Source organism: Anguilla anguilla, chromosome 14, assembly GCF_013347855.1.
Source record: "Anguilla anguilla isolate fAngAng1 chromosome 14, fAngAng1.pri, whole genome shotgun sequence".
Taxonomy (NCBI): domain Eukaryota; kingdom Metazoa; phylum Chordata; class Actinopteri; order Anguilliformes; family Anguillidae; genus Anguilla; species Anguilla anguilla.
This window is the reverse complement of record NC_049214.1, coordinates 34,346,363-34,367,957: the sequence shown is the minus strand read 5'-3', so window position 1 is coordinate 34,367,957 and position 21,595 is coordinate 34,346,363. Positions and strand designations below refer to the sequence as shown.

Below are 21,595 nucleotides of genomic sequence, written 5' to 3'. Positions count from 1 at the left end.
GCACACGGTACTAACCTGACTCACCGGGACGTGCTAGACCTCAGTGCTTATGAACAGGGGGGTTATGCTGTATTCACTGCTGGAAAGAAAGGGGAGGGGAAACTGCCTGGACGTGCATAATACTCTTAAGGGCTCCAGAAGCATTGTGACCGCAGGGCCCTGTAGGTCCAAAGAGCGAGAGCCCCGACGTCTCAGACTCTCAGCCCGCTTTCACCGCACACTGCTCCAGCAGGCCCACCCCACCGGACCAATGACGCGCGCAGCTCGTTTCCCTAGCGACGGGCTGTTTAAGGGGGGATCCGCAAGAGCTGCATACTGGGGCAGTGAGGTGACTACTGTGAAAACTACCTTAGATCAGTGAACAAATCTGACCTCTGCTGGACAGGCCGTTCTGTTTATATATCGCGGGTGTCTTTGAGGTACGGTTTTATTTTGTACAGGCCATAGACTGCTACTGTGCGTACGGCTCTATTGCGAGTAGGGTTTCAGCAATAAGCGTTTCACTAGAACACCCTCTGACCTGTGAGCACAATGTGGTGCGAGACAGGGGATGTGGGATGTGTACGATCACAAAAATACAAACACAAACTTTTTTTTTTTTTTTGTACAGAAATGGAAGCTGGTGATATGGTGATAAAACCAGTTTTATATGGAGAAACGGCGACATGTTAGAATTTTTAGGAACTTGGCCGTTACTGCTGCCTACCGTTTTACCTGTTTATCAACTGGGGCTCTGCACACGGTTAAAAAATGGCCTGGAGGGCCATGGTGTCTGCTGGTCGTTGGTTTGTTAAATGATTGTTTTCTGTCGTTGATTGGCTAAAGAGCCCCCTCGTCTTCTCTACGAAGCCTGAATTGGCTGCTGATAGAAGGGGAACCACAGAAACCTGCAGACACTGCAGCCCTCTAGGACTGGAGTTAAACCTGCAGACACTGCGGCCCTCCAGCACTGGGACATGCGAGTTGAGTTTATTTTTATTCTGATTACTGTGTGAGGGGGTTTGTGAGGTGATGGAAACGTTTTTAAAGAGTTTTTGATATTGAATCAGCAGTCTGATTTTTTCAAAAGAACAAGGTGAGAGTTATGATTGAGGAAACTGACTGAGGACAGCAGGAGGATCGTCCCGTCTGGCCAATCAGAATGGAGCTCAGGCGGAACGGGGCTGTTAAAGAGCACGGATGGGCCCCACGGTCTGGCAGCGAATCCCGACCGTGCCGGTGCTGACTGTGGCCTGGGGGGGTTCAGTCGACCAAGATCTGTGTCTCATCCCTCTCTGGCGACCCCTGCTGGTTGATCGGGTGGCCACAGACTGCTTTCTGATACTGCACATGAAGTGTCATCCTCCATCTCAGGGCTGTTCCTGGAGATCTACCATCCTGCAGGTTTTCATTTCAACCCTGCTTTGGCACATCTGATTCTACTGATCGGCAGCTCAATGACATCTCTAGCTGTTGAATGAGTTGTGCTCTGCTAGGGTTGAAATGGAAAGGTACAGGATGGTAGATCTCCAGGAGCAGGGTTGGGCAGCCTTGCACCAACTCATAACCTGTGCACGCTTGATTTGCGGAGATTGGAGTCTGTGTGTGGCTGTGCATGATTGGGCAGTCCAAATTTGGGAGACAAAAAGAGACGCATAGAACAGGAAATGGAAACGCAGTCTGTTGGGGCTCCTTGTCGACGTGACGATGCAGCAAATCAAGGTTTTCTGCCAGGATTTTGTCTGACTAGCTGGCCATTTTAAAGAATAAACATATTTGTTTGGACTATGACTGTACGGACCATTTTCCTGTTTTTTTTCTGTGAGACGCTGGTATTGGTTCAAGACCAGAAAAGAGGGAACCCCAAGCAAGAACAGATCTCACTGTCAAGTCCAATCATCAGTCACATCCTATTCAGAGTCGGTCAAGAATTTAATATGATGAGCTATTTATGAAATGACACCGAAATGTGCTGCTTTTCTTTCTTTTTTTTAATGAAGCAAAAGTATTTCTTTTATTGAATTAATAAATAATTAACAAATCTTACTAATTCAATTGAAAATAAAACATTTTGTACATTACCCACTTTGTTTGGGTCGATTATCATGCTTTGTCCACAGAAGTCAGTCTGTCCCTGCACGTGCACCAAGTGCTCATTTTGAATTGGCTGAAAACGAGCTGTGCGTTTTCTATTCTCCTGTGAGGAACTGCAGCCCAGCACATTTTCACTGTGAGCAAAGGAAAGGCAAAGGAATCTGTACATCGGTTTTTGGACATACTGTAAGGTGAAACAAACCCCCCTTTAAATTGCTTGGAAATGCAGAGGAGAAAGATTGCTTACTTGTTATCCTGCATTTGACCAAACTAATGGGTACAAAGGGCATCATTGTTTGCGTCGGTGAACATTTTGTGTGATTCTTCAGCTAGACTGGGGAACAGGATGGCCTCTCCTATTTAACCTGCACCAGGACGAGACTGTCATGTTCCCTATCCTTCAGCTTGTACAGCTGATTACCAATGCCGCTTAACTCCCCCATTTAGTCAGTCTTCCAACAAACTGCACTTTCTGTTTCATTGTACCACTCTCTTTAACATTTAAGGAAGCCATTCCAGAGGATGGCGCAGTAAATGCTCATGTTATTTATTTGATATGTCTGGCTGCTTATGTCACAGAAAATATGCACCATAAAGGGCATTTTTTCCAACAGAGTATTTTCTCCAGGCAGGAGGAACTTGCTGCGGTGAGAGAAAGCAGAAATTGCAGAAGTTGCGCTGTATGCACAGGTATGCGGTTCGATGGTGTGGTGTGAAAGGCATGTGGCCACAACTCCAATAGACTAACTAGAGCATTGTTCTTCATTGGCCTGTGGGCTGAAGGTGGCTCACAGAGGCCCAAAGTGGTGGCCCGTGGGGGAATCCCCAACGCACACAAAGTCAAAAACTGCCGGGTTATTAGATTACTAGGTGGTCAGCTCATGCAGTGCTTCAGCCTTTCCTACTTCCTGGCTGACGGAGGAAAATGCTGTTCACGGAGGGCTGTCTCAGACTCTTTTGACACCAGATACATGGCTCCTATGTTCCTTCCTAATGGTTGCAGGTTCGATTCCCAGGTAGGACACTACCGCTGTGCCCTTGAGCAGGGTACGTGTTGGTACTGCATTGCTTCAGTATACATTCAGCTGTATGAATGGATACAATGTTAAAACAAGCAGTGTCGCTCTGGATCAGACATCTGCTAAATGCCCTTAATGTAGTATGAGTACAGAATGTCCATTGGCACAATATTGACTTTGGTCCTGCCCCTTGAATTAATTTTTAGATGATGCAACAAATGGGTGTGTCCACATATACAGCAGAATATTCACTACTTGTACATATTTTGATATTCATTATCCCCTTCCTGTTGTTTCTCCCTGCGTGATACTAGAAGGTTTTGTTTGTTTATTGCAGGGGTCCTCAATCTCAGCCTGAAACTTAGCCAGTGCGGGTTCAGTCTTTCATTCCAACCAAGCAGTAACTCGCATGATTCTACTAATCAACCACTAAAGTCTCTGCTAAGGACCTTGATTAGTAGAATCAGGTGTGTTACTGCTTGGTTAAGTCTGCACCCCCACTGGCCTTTTATGGATAAGATTGAGAACCTCTGGATCATGGCATTGTCCTTGATTGTTTTTAAAGCACAATCATTGTACCACATCACTATGGAGATGTGCAGTTTTATTAAACTTGATCAGTCAAGCAGTTCAAATTCACTACTGCGCTCACAGGTAGTAGTGCATCACCTGCAGTCTCTGAGTGAGATGTCCAGTTCCCTAACCCTTACACTTTTCTACTGTGGCTATCTGGTTCTTTAATGGCACCTGATCCTGGCAGCCTGCAGAGTTTTCTGAAGTTTTTTGTTGTTGATGTTTTCACCTTAAAATCAGCAACTAATTCAGACTCACGACACCTGACTCCAGGTAAGGTGAGTTAACAGCATAATCAGCTGCTTGAACTGATATGTGAACTGCTAAAATGAGTGATAAGATTTAGTTGCTGTTGCAAAGATGTTTTTTCAAGGAACAAACGTGTATGACCCAGAAATTTACTGAATTTATATATATTTTTTGACTTAATGGAAAGAGTCATAACTTCTTGAAGCACCAATGAGTCAAAGTCCATAAACTTTACTGATCCCCAGTAACTGTTTGCTTTTAACCTCAAACTAAGGTGTGTTCTGGATGACTTGATAACCCATGTTGATATTTTATTTACCTACAGATATACAATCCCATTTAACTCAAACAAAATCTTTACATTTAAAAAACTTTTTGCAACAGCCTTCTGTGACTTCTGCATTTTCACATATTTCTGTGGAATTAATTCCACTCTTCGTTATTGTACATTTCCATTTGTAATGGAAATGTAAATACACAGATAATTTGCATCAGCTCTGTACATTTCTGCATCCAAGGAACAAACTAAAATGAAAAATGTTTCCTTGTGAATTTATTAAAAGTGGTCAATTTCCTGTCCTTTTCTCTAAATGGCTTTACTTTCCAAGACACACTTAAGTTTGTTGTGTTGGGTGCCTAGTTTTTAGAATAGAGAAAATGAGAGGGAGACTGTGTGTATTGATGCAGGCTCATCATTCATGGTCCATAAAATATATACTGACACAAAGTGGTCTGTTCTGTTTGACCCGATCATCAGTCTATGCCCGTTTCTCTCTCTCCTGCCCAAACATCAAAGGAAAATCCTTAGGCACTCATAAAGAAATCTTATGAAGATTAGTCCGGTCTCGCCTCTCCTGAAAGGTTTTATTACCTCTCTGAAGAAATACCAGAAAGCAAAACTATACAAAGTGTTAGGGCCCACCATGGCCCCAGCCTACCCCTGGGTCATTGTTGCCTTTTGGCTGTTGATGTTTCAGTGCCCTAAGCTTTGGATGAAGTCAGAAAGGGCAGTTGGTGACACTGAAGCTATGTAATGGGTCTTAATTTCCATGTGATCATACTCCGCTTCAGTGTTCAGGACTGCTGAGGGGAATGCTTAATTTTTAAGTCGAGTTTGAGTTGGAACAGCCGACACTGACCTAAGTTTCAATATATAATATAATAATTCATATATTGGATTTGAAAAAAGAGGACAGGGGTGGGCAGGTGTTATGAACATTGTACTCGGCTATTTGTTTATGTACAGTCTATGGATCGAGCAAAACCTATTTGTAAATTTTTTGAAATTTAGAAATCCCCTCCGGGGTGGATTTTTGGTCCCAAAAAAGAGGAAGCATCTGGGAAAAGGTGGGGAGGGGGGAAAAAAAGGACATCTGGTCAGCCAATTGTAATTAATGCTTTTTTTTAAACCTGAAATTTAAGATCAACAATTTCGCCCCCCTCACGCTCTGTCCAAACACACCTGATCATTGTGTTCAAATTTTAGGCCTGCTTGAAGAGAATGATAAATTATAATTATACTGGAAAATATTGTACTAGTAGTAGTAGTAGTAATAGTAATAACCAACTGCTGTTAGTTAACCAATAATAAATGATATAGAGTAAGAAAAGTGAATCACCAGGTAGAGTGTCAACTGTAGCTTTTGGCCTTTGTTTCAGTGTCCATTCAGACCAGCTGATATCTCCAAGCCCACAGCAATACCAACCATTGTAAATTCCTCTTAGAGTCCATTATATAAAAGCTTTGGGGTTGGAAGTGACCATATTTGACCCTTGACCCAGAAGAGAACGTGTCAAATCAGTCCTCCGGAGTGGAGTTGGAATGTGTTGCTTTTTCACTGGGGTGCCATTACATGTTAATTTACTGAGCAGTGGGTGCCAGGGAGCGGGTGTTGATTCTGTAGGGTACAAAAGCTTGCCCAAAGGAATCTCGCCTCCTCCATCAAACACGAAATGTACACAATGAAAACAGTGGCCTTCCTTAAACTCATCACATTTTATTTAAAAATCAAGTTTTACAAATGTATATAAAAAAGACTGTTCAGTTCTGGTAGTTTTGATTGTAAAATAAAATAACTACCAGTTTAGCCCGTTAGTAATGCTGAATTCCCATCTCTGTGCCAGCTAGGCTTTAAAAAAGAGTGGAATTCAGGCAAGTGTTGAAAGAAACCCCATAGTAAAAACGGAGAAATGAAACAACCTTAAGACAACCCAAGACTACTTTCGGTAGACTGACATATTCACATATATACAACATTCAACCTAAATTTACATATATGTTCATTTGTTTAATTGAAATAACATGTTAGTATGTAAAAACAACAATGACAGTTTGTAACTTGCATACACCAAAAAAGTACAAATTCAAAATATATCTTTAAAATGGTGAATAAATGTTTTCATGTTATCACAAATGAGAATATAAGCTACTATAGCTGAACTCTTTTGCCCCAGCTTCCAACACCTCATTCTCAAGCACCCAATAGAACCTCCTGACGTTCCATCCATACTGTGAGCATTACGTATTGTGGAATAAAATAGAAACTGCGTCTGTATTGCAAGGTATTGCTTCTGAAAAATGATGGAATGGGATGAACTGGAATTAAATAAAAAATATATGCTGTCTTCTGACTAACAGAGCCCAACCATAAATGACTCAATGTTTTAAAGCGACAAAAGCAAAAATGTCATTTCCTAATACAGGTTAGAGAAATATGGATCTTTAAAAAAATAACAAGACCATTGAGCCTAGTTAAAATTTCAACAATAAAGGGACAAAAGAGGCACCATCTTGAAGCCGGACTTCCTGAGTTTCAAAGCGTTTTCATCCAAAAAAATAAAAATAAAAGAGGAGCAATCCGGTGTGGTTGGGGGGTTAGGCAATCTACGATCTGTCAAACTCACTGACCCTCATCTTGATGTGGTTCAATTTGGCCTTCAGGTACTTGCACCTCTGTTTTTTCATCTTGTAATCTGGAGACTGTAGGACAGGAGAATGGAGTTGCATTTAATATACAACAGAGGCTTCTGTGATTAAAATGGTGTGTATGGGGCATCATGGGAGTTGTAGTACCAAGAAAAAAGACTTACCCTTTTTATGGCTTTCAGTCGGTCATATTCATCCATAGCATCCTGTTGACAAGAGCAAACAAAAATAATTATCTCTGAGCACAGAGAACGTTGCGACTGAAACTAGGGGCAATAAGAGAAAACTCTTAATATTTTCCTTAGCAATAATAGAATTAGCTTCATGAAATAACTAGTGGGAGTAGTAATCGAACAGTCATGTTAGTTGTTGCTGCCAAGAGTTCTGCCAATAGTGTCCTTGAAAGTTCTAAATGAAATGCACCCAATTCCATACAATTACTAAATAGATCTCTTATCGGTGGATTAATTAATGAGCCTGGATCTTGGAAACAAGGGGCGCCTTATTTTAGCCAATCAAGTAAACAAAAAGCAGAAACAAAAAAACCTGCATGACACCAGGATGGGAATTTGAGACACACAGGTGACCAACTTTCCCAGGTTTGTTAGTTTCGTGCCCCCCCCCCCCCCCCCCTGCGCATGCTGTGCGCAGTCAGCAGAGATGGAACCGGTCTGGTTTCCAGGGAAACGCTCACCAGGTACTGCGGGCTGCCCTCCTCCATGTCGTCCAGCTCCCGGTCCACCGCCGACAGGTCCTTGTTGATGCTGTCCAGCTCCGCCTGGAGGGCCTTGTACTCCTGGTGGTCTTTGTCAAACTCGTGCTTGTAGTCATTCCTGTCCTTCTCAGCGTAGATGGGTGGGAACTCGCTAGAACACACAGATGGATGGATAGATGAAACAAACTATATGCATTTAAATGCCAGCCAGGGGCACATATATATATATATATATAAGACAAACTTGAGACAAGTGTCGGGTTGGACATACTATTTGGATTAGAGCCCCTACAATGCTGCTCTCCTTTATTGATGGGGATTTGGTGTTCAGACCTTCTTCCCCTCGATAGTGACACAAAGCAATGACGCAGACAGCTCAGAATGTGAAACTGATCCAATGCTGTTAGGTCCTTTTAACAAAGACTTTATACGGTTCATTTTCATACCATCGGAATAAAGAAGTGAACTTTCCCCTTTCTCAGTGTAGTTCACCTACTTACCTAGTTCATCTAACAATGGTCAAATAATAGGTGCCCTTCAAAGCCGTTCAGTCCATTTGAATCATTCATACCTCCACGTTCTCCCAATTCTCCTTTACCACCCCTTTCCTTCTCCATAATTACTGTCCCATCTGTTATTAAGGCCACGTCCACTTCTGCTACATTCAATCCCAAAACAAACCCCCCCCTCTCCCCCAGGAGCTCCTTTGGTCTTAGTCCCGCCTCCTCCTTACCCCAGGTAGCCATAGCGACCCTCGGGCTAGCGGTCTTACCGGTCGAAGTCGTTGTCGTCCAGCTCGTCGCCCGTGCTGTAGTCCGTCTCGTAGTCCTGTCCATCGGCAGCGCGGGGCCTTCGGGCCCGCCTCTTTTTCGGCTTGGCCACGGAGCTGGCCGGTTCCGAGCCGCTGCTGAATGGCATGCTCTGCAGGGGCACCTCCTCCGCGGGCAGTCTGCAGGGGGGGGGAGGGACAAAAAGGACTGTCATCACACTGGAGCCAACGCCCATGACCTTTCACCTCTGACCGGTACAATCAAACTAATGCTTTCACCACTTTCAGACCAACTGCTACCATATTTCTGAAGGGGACGAGCTGAAAGTTCCATAAAGTTATATTTATTTATATTTTATTTATGTACAATTACGTTCCAGTTTTATATCTTGGTTCATTTTATACAGCAGACAATTTTCATATTTTCTTGTTTTGTTGGCATATGTGTAAGCTCTATGGTAAGCCTCATCATCAAATTACAGCATAAGAAGCCACAGGTACATGCATTAAAAACTGCACTTTCCCTCCAATGAAACTCAGTCTCATTTCAATTTTGATTCAACTCAAGTGCAAAATATCAAGACTGCCTGTACTGCTAAATTTCAACATAAATGTCCAGCCAAAAACATGTAATTCACAGAAAAAAATCATTTGAGACACCCTCCCATCTAATTACAAACAATAATGCCATAAGCCTATACCAAGCTGCATTTGTGCTCAATGATCATAATTGTTTTCAGCTCATGGCACCGAAAAAGCGAACACTGGCACATACATGTATATTCGATGCTTGTATCGGGACTACCTTTAATTGCACCTACACCTCATACCTATTTTTGTTTTCACAGAGCAAAATAACATGCTTGAGGTTTGTCACCACCATGGCCCCCGACTGCGTAAATGACATCGGTATGAGTTTTGAAATACCCTTTCTTATAAATAAGTGTGTCAAACAACCACTGGTACCCGGGAACAAGGGCCCTAGCATCTTGCATAACCAAATTCCAGCGTGTCCTTAAGGAAATTGGGTAACTGTAAACATCTCGTTCTGAAATGAGACCTAACAAACTGTGACTCTGCGTACACAATCCAGCCATTCCACAGCTTTGACTGTCAAGCAAAGGTGTCCCCGAAGTGAAGTTTAAATTAACTACTGTTCCGATGGAAAGTCCCAGATGGTTCCAGGAGGCGTGCATGAAAAGGCCGCAAAAAAACATTCGGTTATGTTCTGGTTTGTCTACACGTTTTAACGAATCAAGAATTTGTTAATAAATTTGTGACAACTTGGCCCGTTCCACCAAAATCTATTTCACCACGACAAGTCGACAAACTGCAAAAATTTGCACAGAACGCAATATCATTCCCCCCCTGCCCATTTTCCAGTCCTATTTTTGACATGCTCAGTAAGCTACTCAAGTAGAAATACCAGCCGATCCAGTAGCAGGGTCACATGACCGGTTTCACCCTAAGGGACAGACCAGTATGGAGAACAATGAGAGAAACACTCAGCCTGTGCTGGATGTTTACACGAGACACACGTACTCTTCTCTCAGGACAGGCAAAATAGGGGAAGGTCATACGTGACCTGCCGTACGTACACTGTGTGCTGGGGAAATGCCTCTTTTTCCTTTTTTTTTTTCCTCTTTTCTTTAAAGCACCGCTAAGCTTTGTAGCTGAAGTTCCCAATCTGAGATTTGGAGGTGGTGGCGCGCACGCCCAGCCCTATGAACGCTGGTACATGTTTCAGCTTGCACCCTGGCCCGCGGTGCAGGGCTGCAGCGTTAAAAACAGCACAGCGACACCCGCGGCTGTCTCATACGTGCTCTTCGACAGGAGGGCCGTGTGCACAACATGCAGATCTCAAGAAGTATGTGGGAAAACCTGCTCTGATTCTGCAGCGAGGCAGGCTGCTGATTGGTCGGCTGCAGAGTGCGGTCTGCGAATCTAAACCCCAAGGCAGGAAGCAGGCACAGTAGAAACAGTCCCACGGAGGAACAGAATGCTGGTGTTCAGCTCTAATTCTGTTATCCGGTTCACCGATACGCAAAACCAATTCATCATTATTGTTTGCAGGGAAAAAGCAATCATTGCCCGCCGTCTGAAAAATTTCATGAAACACGTACAGGCATTTCTCAGTACGTGTACTGAAATTTGAAGCCACTTTCTGAATTAGCCGAGTTGAAATGACCCCAAACTGACCCAAGAGATAGGTGGCGAGAAACACATAAATTGATACGCCCCCGCCCCCCCCTCCATTTTCCACAAAGAAAGTTTGGATGCACAGCTGGGGAAGCCCCACTTACTCTGGGGTGTAGGGCGGCTTGGCGTAGTCTGTGCTGTTGTCGTCCAGGTAGCTCCGCGAGCCCGCCAGCTTCACGGGGTACTCGCTCAGTCCTCCTCCGGGCGCCCCGGACACGTTGTTTACCTGGGGGGGCGGAACACAGTGAGGGACCATGTCACCATGGCGACAGCACAAAGCAAGGAGGATCCTGCTCAGTTGGGGTTCATCATCATTTCCAGTGGAGGGAATTGCCTGATCTACAAGCGTTTCCCCTCTCCTCAAGACAGCAGCCTGTCAGAGAGCCATTACCCACAATCCATTGGTATCAGTGCGGAGCCTTACCAAGTGGCAGTGAGAAGCAGTTTAGGATACTTTGTATGAGTCTCCCCTACAATTGGACCCACAGTTTTCCAAACTCAGGGCAGATGTTAACCAACAGATCACTGAAACAGTGGTCAGTTGTGTGCCAACTACATCTCTATTTGGTAAGAGTCAATCTCTGGTTGGAAAACAAGCTACAAATTATTTGTGTACCAAAAAAATAAAAACTACAGGCGCACATGCATAAATAGAAAGGAATGAGCTTGCCCCTGCTATCTCAGAGTTGTAGTAGTTGTAACTTGTCATGCAATATCTCCTTAAAGATTAAACAAGAATCAGTTAATGTCAGTATTTTGATACTGTGAGTCTTAAGCTTTTTTTACAAACTGGTAAACAGCATTTACATTTTTTGTGGTCAATGATTATGTTTTTGTAATGCGAGTGCTCCTTTTTTCAATGCCAACCAAGGCCATTTTTAACTTTTCTGTGTGGGAGTACAAACTAAAAGAGCCAGACCATGGCTCAGTACATAGGGTGGCCAACTCTCAAACCCACATATGAAACCCTCTGTGTGTGTGTGTGTGTGTGGGACAGGGGACAAGGGGGGCGGTTAGATTCCTATCCGTGACACTTTTTGTACTGTGTACCTGTTCACCTTAAAAATAAAAAAATAAATAGAGCCCTCTCAAACTGGCGGAACCGATCCCAAATCATCTTCTACTGCCCTCCACCCCACAGCACTGTTACTGTGGGCCACAAAGCACAGATGTCTCAGTGTCGGCTTGCTTTTTGCATAATCTGGGTAGTAAACAGGCTACGGGGAACCTAAAGCCTGCTTAAACCTGTTCTACAACTTTTCCCAATTCCCTCGGGCAATCTCACGTACTGCAGCCATTATCTCACGCTGAGATACACCGGCTCTCTGTGTGGAAACTTTGAAGATCCCAGTGACAGATTGCCAGACTGGAAGAATCGCTTTCATGACGATTTACAACCAGCAGCACGAATTTTAAAAACCGTCAAATTTCGCTCAATGTTTGTGCTCAATGTGCATGTCAGCCTTTGACTACACCAAGCAGTGAAATGAAATGGAGAACAACATTCCATGACTGAAACACTGATATTCTGTACTCATACTCTAGCAATAGAGAATTTCATAACTAAATGCTGTTCCTTGGTTTAGGGGATTTGAAAATAAATCCAGAACTAATAGATCAACACTTGAGCTCAATAAACACTTTTAGTATTTCTGCATATTCATCACAGACCACGACTGGGAGTAAAAGTCTTTGGACTGAACTCAACCATGCGCATAATGTATTCTTACGGTGTCAAAGAATGGCGGAAGTGAAACCGTTCCCGCTAAGCCACGCCCAGAAACTGGGCATGAAACTGCCCCCTCCCCCTCCCCCTCCCGTTCCCCGCACGTGCTTAAGATTCCGCAAACATGTCAGCCTGTTCCTGTCGCAACACAAGGACGGGGCTTCTGTTCTGCCACAGCACAGGTGCGGACGCAAGGACAGGCTTCCCTTACAGACTCCCGGCCTCACCGCGCAAAATCACCTGCATAAGCAGATGCTCTTTCCCTCCCACCCCCATGACATTCAAATAAAATAATTATAGATTTTCTTCAGTTATCATTTTTTTAAAAATGATGTTTAGGAAGCTGGGCTTGTAAGACAGAGATTGCAAATTCAGTTCCAGAGTGGGGCATTGCTCTCGCACCCTTGAGCAAAATACTTCATTTTAACTACTTCAGTAAATATCTAGCTGTATAAATAGTAAAAGATTTTGAGATGCTCTGGATTATAGCATCTGCAGAATGTAAAAGGAAAATGGTGGCCAGTGGTCTGTGGCATTGAAGAAGGCTCACTCACCCACTCCTCAATGCCTTCCGGCTGGGGCTCGCCCACTATTTTCACACGTTCCCACAGGATGTTCTCCTTTCCATGGTTCCCGATCTTCTGACGCGTCTTCACAGCGAAGACCAAAATGATGATCAATCCAGCGGCCACCAGGAACCCAAACACGATGGCAATAGCCTAAGGGGGGGCGGGGGGGGGGGTCAAATCGCAGGTGAAGGAGGAAGAAAATCAAACCCAGGGATCATGGTCAGTCCACCAGATCACAATGTCTTCCCTTCGGCCAACGTGGGAGGGGAAAGACAATGATGCCTGGCCTTGGTTTAACATGACTGTAAAGTCCAACACACAAATTGCAATTTAAAGGAAGGAACAACCTGTTCTTTGAAAAAAGAATTAACTAATGAACTTGGCATCCGTTTATTTTAGAATGCCATACATGGGCAAGGTGTAGGAAACTTAGACTCTTCTCAAATCTGAAACTGTTTCTTTTTTTTTATTTTTATTTTTTTATCTCAATTGGAATTAACCCCATCTAGAACAGGGATATCAAACTTAAGTCCTGGAAGGCTATAGTCTGTATCTTTTTTTTGTAGTTTCCTTTCTATAGTAGCCAACAAGAAACCAGGAGAGGATTCTTGATCCAACGACTTAAAAACCAGCAGACACAGTAACCCTCCAGCATTTCAGTTTGAGATCTCTGATGTAGAACATTATTAATAAGCACTTCCCATGTGAAAACACAAATAGTTAGTCAATGCAAAAGAGGTGAATTGTGGTTAGGATTAAAAACAAGTCAATAATATCTGCTGGATCTTTATAGGACCGGTATTAAATGAATGGAAACAGGCTTCCCCCCCGTAACCCTGACTTGTTGTGGAGCGCTGACTGACCTCCTGGGGCTCCACCACGCAGTAGTGGTACAGGTACTGGTTCATTAAGACTCCCGAGACCTGCGGTTGCTGGTACTGGGCACACAGGCCCTGGAGCTGAAGGCTGTAGGACGAGCCGGTCTGAGCCATGGGGTTGACGGCCACCAGGTAGACGATGGTGGCTATAATCATGAGGAAGGCCAAGATGGCGCTGATGATGATGATGGCCAGGTAGAAGCGCCGCGACCTGGCTCTCTTCTGCCGCGACACCAGCAGGATGAAGATCACCATCACGGCGATGAAGCAGATGGCCGCCATGGCGATCATGAAGCCCTTCCCCTTCCTGGGATCGTTGTAGTTGCCGCCGATCGAGCCGTAGCCGTAGGCGTTCCCCCCGCCGTAGCCCCCTCCGTACCCTCCGAAGCTTCCGCCCGCTCCATACCCGCCCCCGTACCCGCCCCCGCCCCCGTAGCTGTCCCCATACCCCCCTCCGTACCCCCCTCCGTACCCCCCTCCGATTCCGCCACCGAAGCCCGACAGGCCGTACTGGGTGTCCCAGGCCAGGGTGGAGGCCACGCAGGCGAAGATGGCCACGCAGAGGATGATGATGATGACCGCCACGATTTTGATCACTCCGGGCGGGGACGTCCAGCGGTAGTAGTGCAGGAACTCGTCGTCGGGGTAGTAGGAGTAGGCCGGCTGGGGCGGGACGTCCCCCACATAGAGATCCCTGCTTCCATGCCTATGCACGGGGGGGTTGGGGGAGTTGAGGGAGGAGAAAGATAGGAAGACGGCTGATTAGAGGGGCATTCTTTAAGGACATTCAATTAATTCATTGGAAAAATAAATCACCATCAAATATATCCCCCCACTCCGCCCCCCAAATCATTCACTGAATTTCCAATTAATTCCCTAAATGGCGTGAACTGAAATGGAACGAACGCAAACTCTGGTTTCTCACTACGATGACAAAGCCTTCCTGGGCCTGCTCAGTATCTTCACCATACATAAAGAGAGCATGACATGCCAGTGAAGGCAGTGTAGTGCTTTACTTTTCAAATGTGGGGGCGCACATAAGAGAACACAGGTACAGTAACAGCAAAGAGCTGGGGAGAAGAAAAAATAATACATAAATAAACTTACAATTCATTGTCATAAGGAGGCGGGCTCCCATTTGGTTTTGAAGACATTTCTCAAATCTGGATATTCTCACGTCCAATCTTATTGTACGGGGTGCACTCTCACAGCAGAATTCTGTTTAATACACAAACAAGAAATTGTGTCAAGCTTCCAGTTTGTTGACATAACAAGAATATGCAAGAAATACGCAACATTATTTTGCCCCAGTGCTTGCTATGTAGGTGAAATAGATGGAAAATACATCTAATCTTGAAAAGGTAAGCCATTTCTGAGTCTTAACATTAGACAATGCAATGGCTTTAATCCATATGCTGGCAAGTATGTAATATGTATGTAGTATGTATTAATTCAGGTGATTGCAAATGGGACAGATAACCAAACGGTTATTAAAACAGACCAGTCTGCATTTAGCGCAGTTATCGCATGGCTGTTTCTGATGACCCACATGTACTATAAGTTCGGCCTATTTCATGAAACGGACACAAGAGATACGATTCAACTGAGTAAGGTGTGGCACCTGCTTATTTGACAAGTGATTATGCAAGCGTGTATAGATTTATTTCTTGACTCAATTACGTAACCAATCCCCAAACAAATAATACAACACAGTGTCTGTTATACTGGTCGTGTTTTTATAGACTTGGAAAATAGTTTAGCTACATTTGCAGACCACACGTGCCACTCCACGCTACTGTTCTCATTTACGCTGGCTTAATTGAGGTAGCAGTAAGTCGTTTTAACGAAAAGGGAATATGAAGTATTTCACTTAACTGAAGAGCAAGTGTATTTCCTGACCATTTGCTCAAATGTAGCCGCTCTAAAAAACCTTTGTTGTTCTATGCGTGGAAGGTAAACACACAGTGTTTGTTCTGCGAGGCGTCGTTTCAGTCGACTGGTGCATGGATCAACTCATAGGCCTAATGACAAGCAATTTCTGAACAGAAACCTCGTGTAAAGACTAAATCTAAGAGTTGCATGAAAAGTCCATACAATGCAGAAACTTCACCGTATTTAATAATCTAAAACTATACTTCCAATAACGTGGTAAACGATATGAGCGTGCTTTGAGTACTATTGGCTATTAACTTCATTCATTTAAAGAAAAATAAGTAAACCAATGGCCTATTCCACACCAAGAATACGAGCCGATCTACTTATCTACGTATTCGTGTTCTCTAAATTGATATGAACACTCATACTTAAGTGTTTTGGGGGTATGCTTGCGACTACTTCAACGTGAAAGTGAAATAAGTTTATTATGCGTTTTATTATTGTAGTGATTATTATTATTATTGTACACACGTTTAGGGTTATATATAGAAAATGTTGTGGTATTTTGTTTAAGACTACCCGAGGCTCAATGTGCTATTGCTAAACGTACTCCGATCAAAATAAAACGCAGGCACGGATGTTTCCGCACCGCCCAACAACTAGGCAAGACGAATTTATGTAAATGCAAAACTTTTCGGTTTACATTCAATGCTAGGTTTGCGTATAAGTCCATGCCTATAGATGACAGTTTAAAAAGTCGTAACTGATTTGCTTAAACGTAGTTTATAAGTTCCTTCAGACACCAAACTGCTTGACAAAGCGCGAAAAAACACTTCTGCTGGTGATCCAGTTTCATTCAAGATCCATTTTCCCCCACAAAACTACGGAACCCTAAATAAATAATGTTAAATATATTTGCAGTTGGGTATTTGCTCCAGTCTTTATCGTAAACCATACTCAGCTACGACTTGGTGTAATAATTTAATCATAATAGTTTAAAGTAATAAAAACAAACTTACCTGTTCTACGCCTAGTCCCCGCTCTCTCTCTCTCTCCTTTATGATAAGTGGTATGTTGATAACGACAGGCGCACCTAAACCAGGTGAGCGCATCGTTTGGACTGTATGCCCCGCCCAGGGAGTGGCTTTCCCTTAGGTGTTGACAAGAAGGTATCGAGCACAGTTCTGTGGTATCGAGTTGCACCACTTCTTCGTTTGTTTTCTTATTTATGACAAGCCGGCGTTTTGCTACCACCTACTGTATGAGCGATAACCCTGAACAATCGCCGGAATAATTCAGCAATGTTGATGTTCGGCATATATTTCTTTACCACTGTTACTTGAGGTGAACAGTGGAAACGAAAAAATACATAATCCTAAACATGAAATACATAACGTGAGGACGAATCGCACGAGAGCCACTGATCCCGGAAGAACTGTAGCTTTGTTTCTTTTTATGCGCAAAAAAATATATTACCTATATAATATTAATATATTTACATGTTGTAATATCAAAACGGGTTAATTGCAGCGTGCCCATGTAGAGTTAAAACCTCAGATTGAAACTCTTAGACCACAGAAGTGCATTGAACGTGGAACAACTATGCAAATCTGTGGAATAAGGATTAGCTGTTCCAGTAGTAATATAGTTTTGTGGTGTAGAGCGGCAGTTCCCAAACTCGGTCCTTGTCCCCCGCATCCCAGAAATTTAACAAGCTGTTATTCTTTATTAATTAGGTGCTTTTCCTGTTTAAATGGATTGTTTCCACTCATAAGCCACAGTATGTTAGAAATAGCTATCCATGCCATAAAGAATAACATTCCCATGTTGATATTGTGTTTATGTTATAGTGTAAACAATTGCATAAAAAGAGGTAAAACTTCAAATTAAAGAGTGAGGCCTATCAATAGACAAAGCAAACGAAAATGAGTTAAACCTACGTTGTGTTAATAAGTTTAAGGAAAAAATTATCAATGAAACTAAACACCTGTTCAACAACCGAATTAGTGGCCTATTGATTTACCTCTGTCTTTCATTTGATCAAAAAATAGTTGCCTCTTTTTAGGTAATTGTTTGCAGTGTAACACAATAAGCACAGTGTACCACAATATCAACTTCAGAATGTTATTTTTTGTGGCATGCAAACCTGCTTTAGACATAATATGGTTTAAGAGTAAACAATCCCTCTAAACATTCAAAGCACCTAATTAAGAAAAAATAGCTGCTTGTCAAAATTATCTGATTGTGATTGTGGTTGGAACAAAAACCAGCATACACGGGTGAGGGGGAGGGGGGTGGTCAGGACCAAGATTGGGAGCCACTGGTCTAGAGGTCAAAATCCCACCTCAGCACACTGCAATCGATCCCGGATGCTGACTGCTTATTCAAAATGGGCGCCAACATCAGGCAGTGGAAGAGAAATTCCGGAGTTAGAGTAGAATGGACCAGAGCAAAAAGGGATGGGCTGGCTGTTTATCTGCATGTAATTCAGTCCTCCCCACCAAGGAGGTCGATGGAACATGCTTTATATTTGCACCATGAAGGTATACAGATCATGTAGGTCAGGTTCTGTTCACTTTGAGGATTTTTTCATGAAATGAATTCCCAACACTTTTGTGAACGGACATAATTAAAAATGGAGCTAACCTCTAAACTGCTTTGTTATTCAAAGAGATTCAAACCTAAATGGATCGATCTATAGCTGCAATGATATGCCTCTGATATACTTCTGAAATGTGAGACATGTGTAGTTTCCAGTTTATACCACAAGAGGTCGCCATAATACACATCAAATCACATGAAAGATCCAGCGTAATCATTGTTTCTTGCGCAATACACAGTACACAACGTGTACTGACTTTCAAAATTATAAATATAAAAAAATGCCCTTTTGGCACAAAGTATGTCACTTCTGATTGCTAGACCACTAAATGGTTGTGCCTCTAATGATTGGTTAAAATGTAAATGTCATGTTGCTTGCCCAAGAAACAAGGTCTCCAAAAGAATAATACCAAGTCTTCATGCAGTCAGCAGTGTAAAAACTTTGTTGCTTTAAGAATAAACAAAATCATTTAAAATCTAAACTGAACAAAATAATCCCAATATAATATCATATGATGCATTTATTAATGGTGCAATACGGTATGTGTTGTCTCTTGGGTGGCAACTCTCTGATGAAGACACTTGAAAGAGCATTGATACATCCTGGGAAGTGCACTGAATCATCAAACCAACAGTAAAAACCAACAGTAACTATACCTATCAACCCATAAGATATGCCCATATAAAAATACTTAAAGTTTTGATCAATAAGGTATGTATCTATGAAATACTGGAAATCTGGCCAGTAAAAAAAAAAAAAAGAAAGAGTTGCATGTCTAGGTCAAGAGGGAAAGAAACCGTTGACCTTGAATGAATGGTAAGATATATTTTCACAAATTATGATAAATGTAAAATAATAAGTTGCAAGCTAAATTCTAAATTCTGGGATGAAAGGGGTGGTTTACAACTTGAACTGAAATTAAACTGAAACTTCTATGGATTGTTAAGTGAATGTACATATAGTAAGTTCCATGAGTCTGTAAAAGTCACGGCGGTGAGTCGAACGTGCAGGTTCTTCCTGTACAACATCCGGAGAATCCGGAGAATCCGCCCCTTCCTCACCACCTACGCAACCCAGCTCCTGGTTCAAGCGATGGTCCTGTCCCGCCTGGACTACCGCAACTCACTACTGGCTGGTCTGCCAGCATCCGCCATCAGACCCCTGCAGCTCATCCAGAATGCTGCAGCACGTCTGGTCTACAACCTCCCCAGACATTCCCATGTCACCCCCCTGCTCACTGACCTCCACTGGCTGCCTGTTATGGCTCGCATCAAATTTAAGACCTTGGTGCTTGTATACCAGGCAGCTAAGGGGTCAGCACCAGGGTACATCCAGAGGATCATCAGACCCTACACACCAGCCAGACCTCTCTGTTCTGCCACCTCTGGACGCTTGGCACCTCCCCCTCTTCGCGTCTGTACTTCCCGCTCCCGTCTGCTGTCTGTCCTGGCCCCTCGCTGGTGGAATGACCTCCCCGTGGCGGTCAGAACAGCAGAGAATCTTACCACCTTCAAACGCAGACTGAAGACTCATCTCTTCAGGCTGCACCTCTCCCCACCCCTCCCTAGCCTATAGTTTAGCTCACTGTACCTAGTGAGGATAATATGATTACGTTAGTGTATTTGGCAGGATTGTTGTTTTTGTCTGATTAGGCAAATGTGATAGTGCTAGTTTGTCCTTGGTAGGATTCTTACTTGCTGAACAGCTTACTCTACAGGGTTGGAGTCCTGATCGATGTGGTCACTTCTGGCACTACGATCCTTACTTCACTCTAGTGTTTCTTTTGCACCTCTACATCGTGAACCAATGCACTTGTTGTACGTTGCTCTGGATAAGAGCATCTGCTAAATGCCTGTAATGTAATGTAATGTAAAAGTGGTACTTATCGCTAACAATGTTTGCAATAAATAAAACTTATTTGGAAAAGAGAATCTTGTTACTACATTTGTCATTGCTAAATATAGCCATGCTAATGAAGGTAATAATAACAAGAAATGATAACAGATACCTTGTTTTTAACAGTATTTTTAGTTCTTTCTTTCTTTCTGCCGACTACAAAACTTGAACATGTAATGTTATCATTCAGACGTGTAATGTTATTATTTCTGCACATATTTTGCATAAAAAAGATGGTGGTTCTGGTGTTATCCTTTTTTAGTTAAGTATTGGGGACATCTTGAGCTTAAGCATGTGGAAGCTTTGAAATAGGGACATGTCTCTAAAATGGTTGACAGGTAAGTGAAAGCAACTTTTCCATTGACACTACCATACCCACATAGCTAGAAATATGAATATTCACAATAGAAAAATAGGAGGAAGTTATGTATGTTTTGAAGATCCGCATTTTTATTCAGGGGCGGATGTTAAACTTCAGCAATACATCAACAAAACTTAAAAATGCAGAACATTTGCATTTGCCTCAGAAACAAAGGGGGACAGTCTAGGAAACTATTTAAAAATCCTTTTTGATGAGTTTAATGGTGTAATGTTATTTTCCTTAAATATTTCTGTACTATTATTGCACAATACAAGCAATTAAATAATTCATTTCTGATTATAATTTGATTACAATGTTGTTGTTTTTTTTTCATATTTGGGAATAATCAAAAGGAATAAATTAGGCCCGATATGTATTATTGAAATGTGCTGTATTAACAGTGTGGTACTGTGTTTGATCTCAACTGTGGCTTCTCCAGTGAAAACATTTATTTTAAAGAGCACTGATGCATCCTGGGAACTGGACTGAATCTTCAAACCAACACACAGTCTTGTTTAAACTGCACCTGTCGGGACCCATAGGATGTATTAAGCAGAGTACAGAGCAGAGGCCTCCTGGCTGAGACATGTTACTCACTGTGTCAGCAAGCTTCCAGATTTCCAGGATTTCATAGGTATATGCTGTATAGGTCAATAAATAAGTTTAAATTGGTATTTTAGTATGGTTTTATTTATATAAGAATAAACGAACAAGGACATATACATAAGCAGAAGGATATAAATCTTGCACATGCTAATTTTATTCAGCACTGTTTTATTATTTTTGACCATGTAGCTTATAAAGAATTTGGGGAGCTTCAAGATAAATAAATTTAGCATATTATAATTTAAAAGCTTTAAAATAATTGTATTTAACCAACATACTCGCCTCACAGACAGACATGCACACACACAATTTTGTGCAAACAAAAATGACAAAGAGTATGTCTTAATACAGAGAATGTACTCCACTCATATGATACTGTTGTCGAAAAGTCTATCCTCAGGTCATACTTCTCTGGATGCGTTTGCAACACTTTACCAATAGGTGGAGATGTACAGACACGAAATTCATCAAGAAGGGGAAGGATTCTTATCTTCTGTAAATGACTGTAAATTAGAATGTTGAATTCTGAAGACATTCTAATGTCGTTTTTGTTCGTTTG

At 42.6% G+C, this 21,595-nt stretch overlaps 2 protein-coding genes across 2 annotated transcripts in view; one reads left to right on the top strand and one right to left on the bottom strand.

The window, feature by feature from the left end:
• Window positions 1-5,052, top strand: part of pigo (phosphatidylinositol glycan anchor biosynthesis, class O) — a 16,171-nt gene extending 11,119 nt beyond the window's left edge. Inside the window, exon 11 of the mRNA XM_035392332.1 lies at window positions 1-5,052. This exon is cut by the window's left edge and continues 366 nt beyond it. The gene's annotated coding sequence lies outside the window, so the exon portion shown is untranslated.
• Window positions 5,053-5,890: 838 nt separating this feature from the next.
• On the bottom strand, window positions 5,891-16,741 carry LOC118212103 (occludin-like). Its single transcript, XM_035389701.1, has 9 exons — window positions 16,591-16,741; window positions 14,804-14,914; window positions 13,682-14,402; window positions 12,804-12,968; window positions 10,628-10,749; window positions 8,328-8,504; window positions 7,535-7,706; window positions 7,005-7,046; window positions 5,891-6,894 (listed from the first exon to the last, which is right to left on the bottom strand). The coding sequence occupies exons 2-9, from the start codon at window positions 14,848-14,850 to the stop codon at window positions 6,799-6,801; spliced, it is 1,542 nt and encodes a 513-aa protein (XP_035245592.1). The 5' UTR covers window positions 14,851-14,914; window positions 16,591-16,741; the 3' UTR covers window positions 5,891-6,798.
• Between the last annotated feature and the right edge of the window lie 4,854 nt (window positions 16,742-21,595).

Excerpts from the sequence above, each read along its gene's own strand:
- LOC118212103 (XM_035389701.1), bottom strand. The coding sequence starts at position 14,850 with ATGTCTTCAAAACCAAATGGGAGCCCGCCTCCTTATGACAATGAATT. Across the intron at positions 12,969-13,681 it reads GCGTGGTGGAGCCCCAGGAG|GCTATTGCCATCGTGTTTGG; the intron begins GTCAGTCAGCGC and ends GCCCCCCCTTAG. Across the intron at positions 7,707-8,327 it reads GACGACAACGACTTCGACCG|CGAGTTCCCACCCATCTACG; the intron begins GTAAGACCGCTA and ends TGTGTGTTCTAG.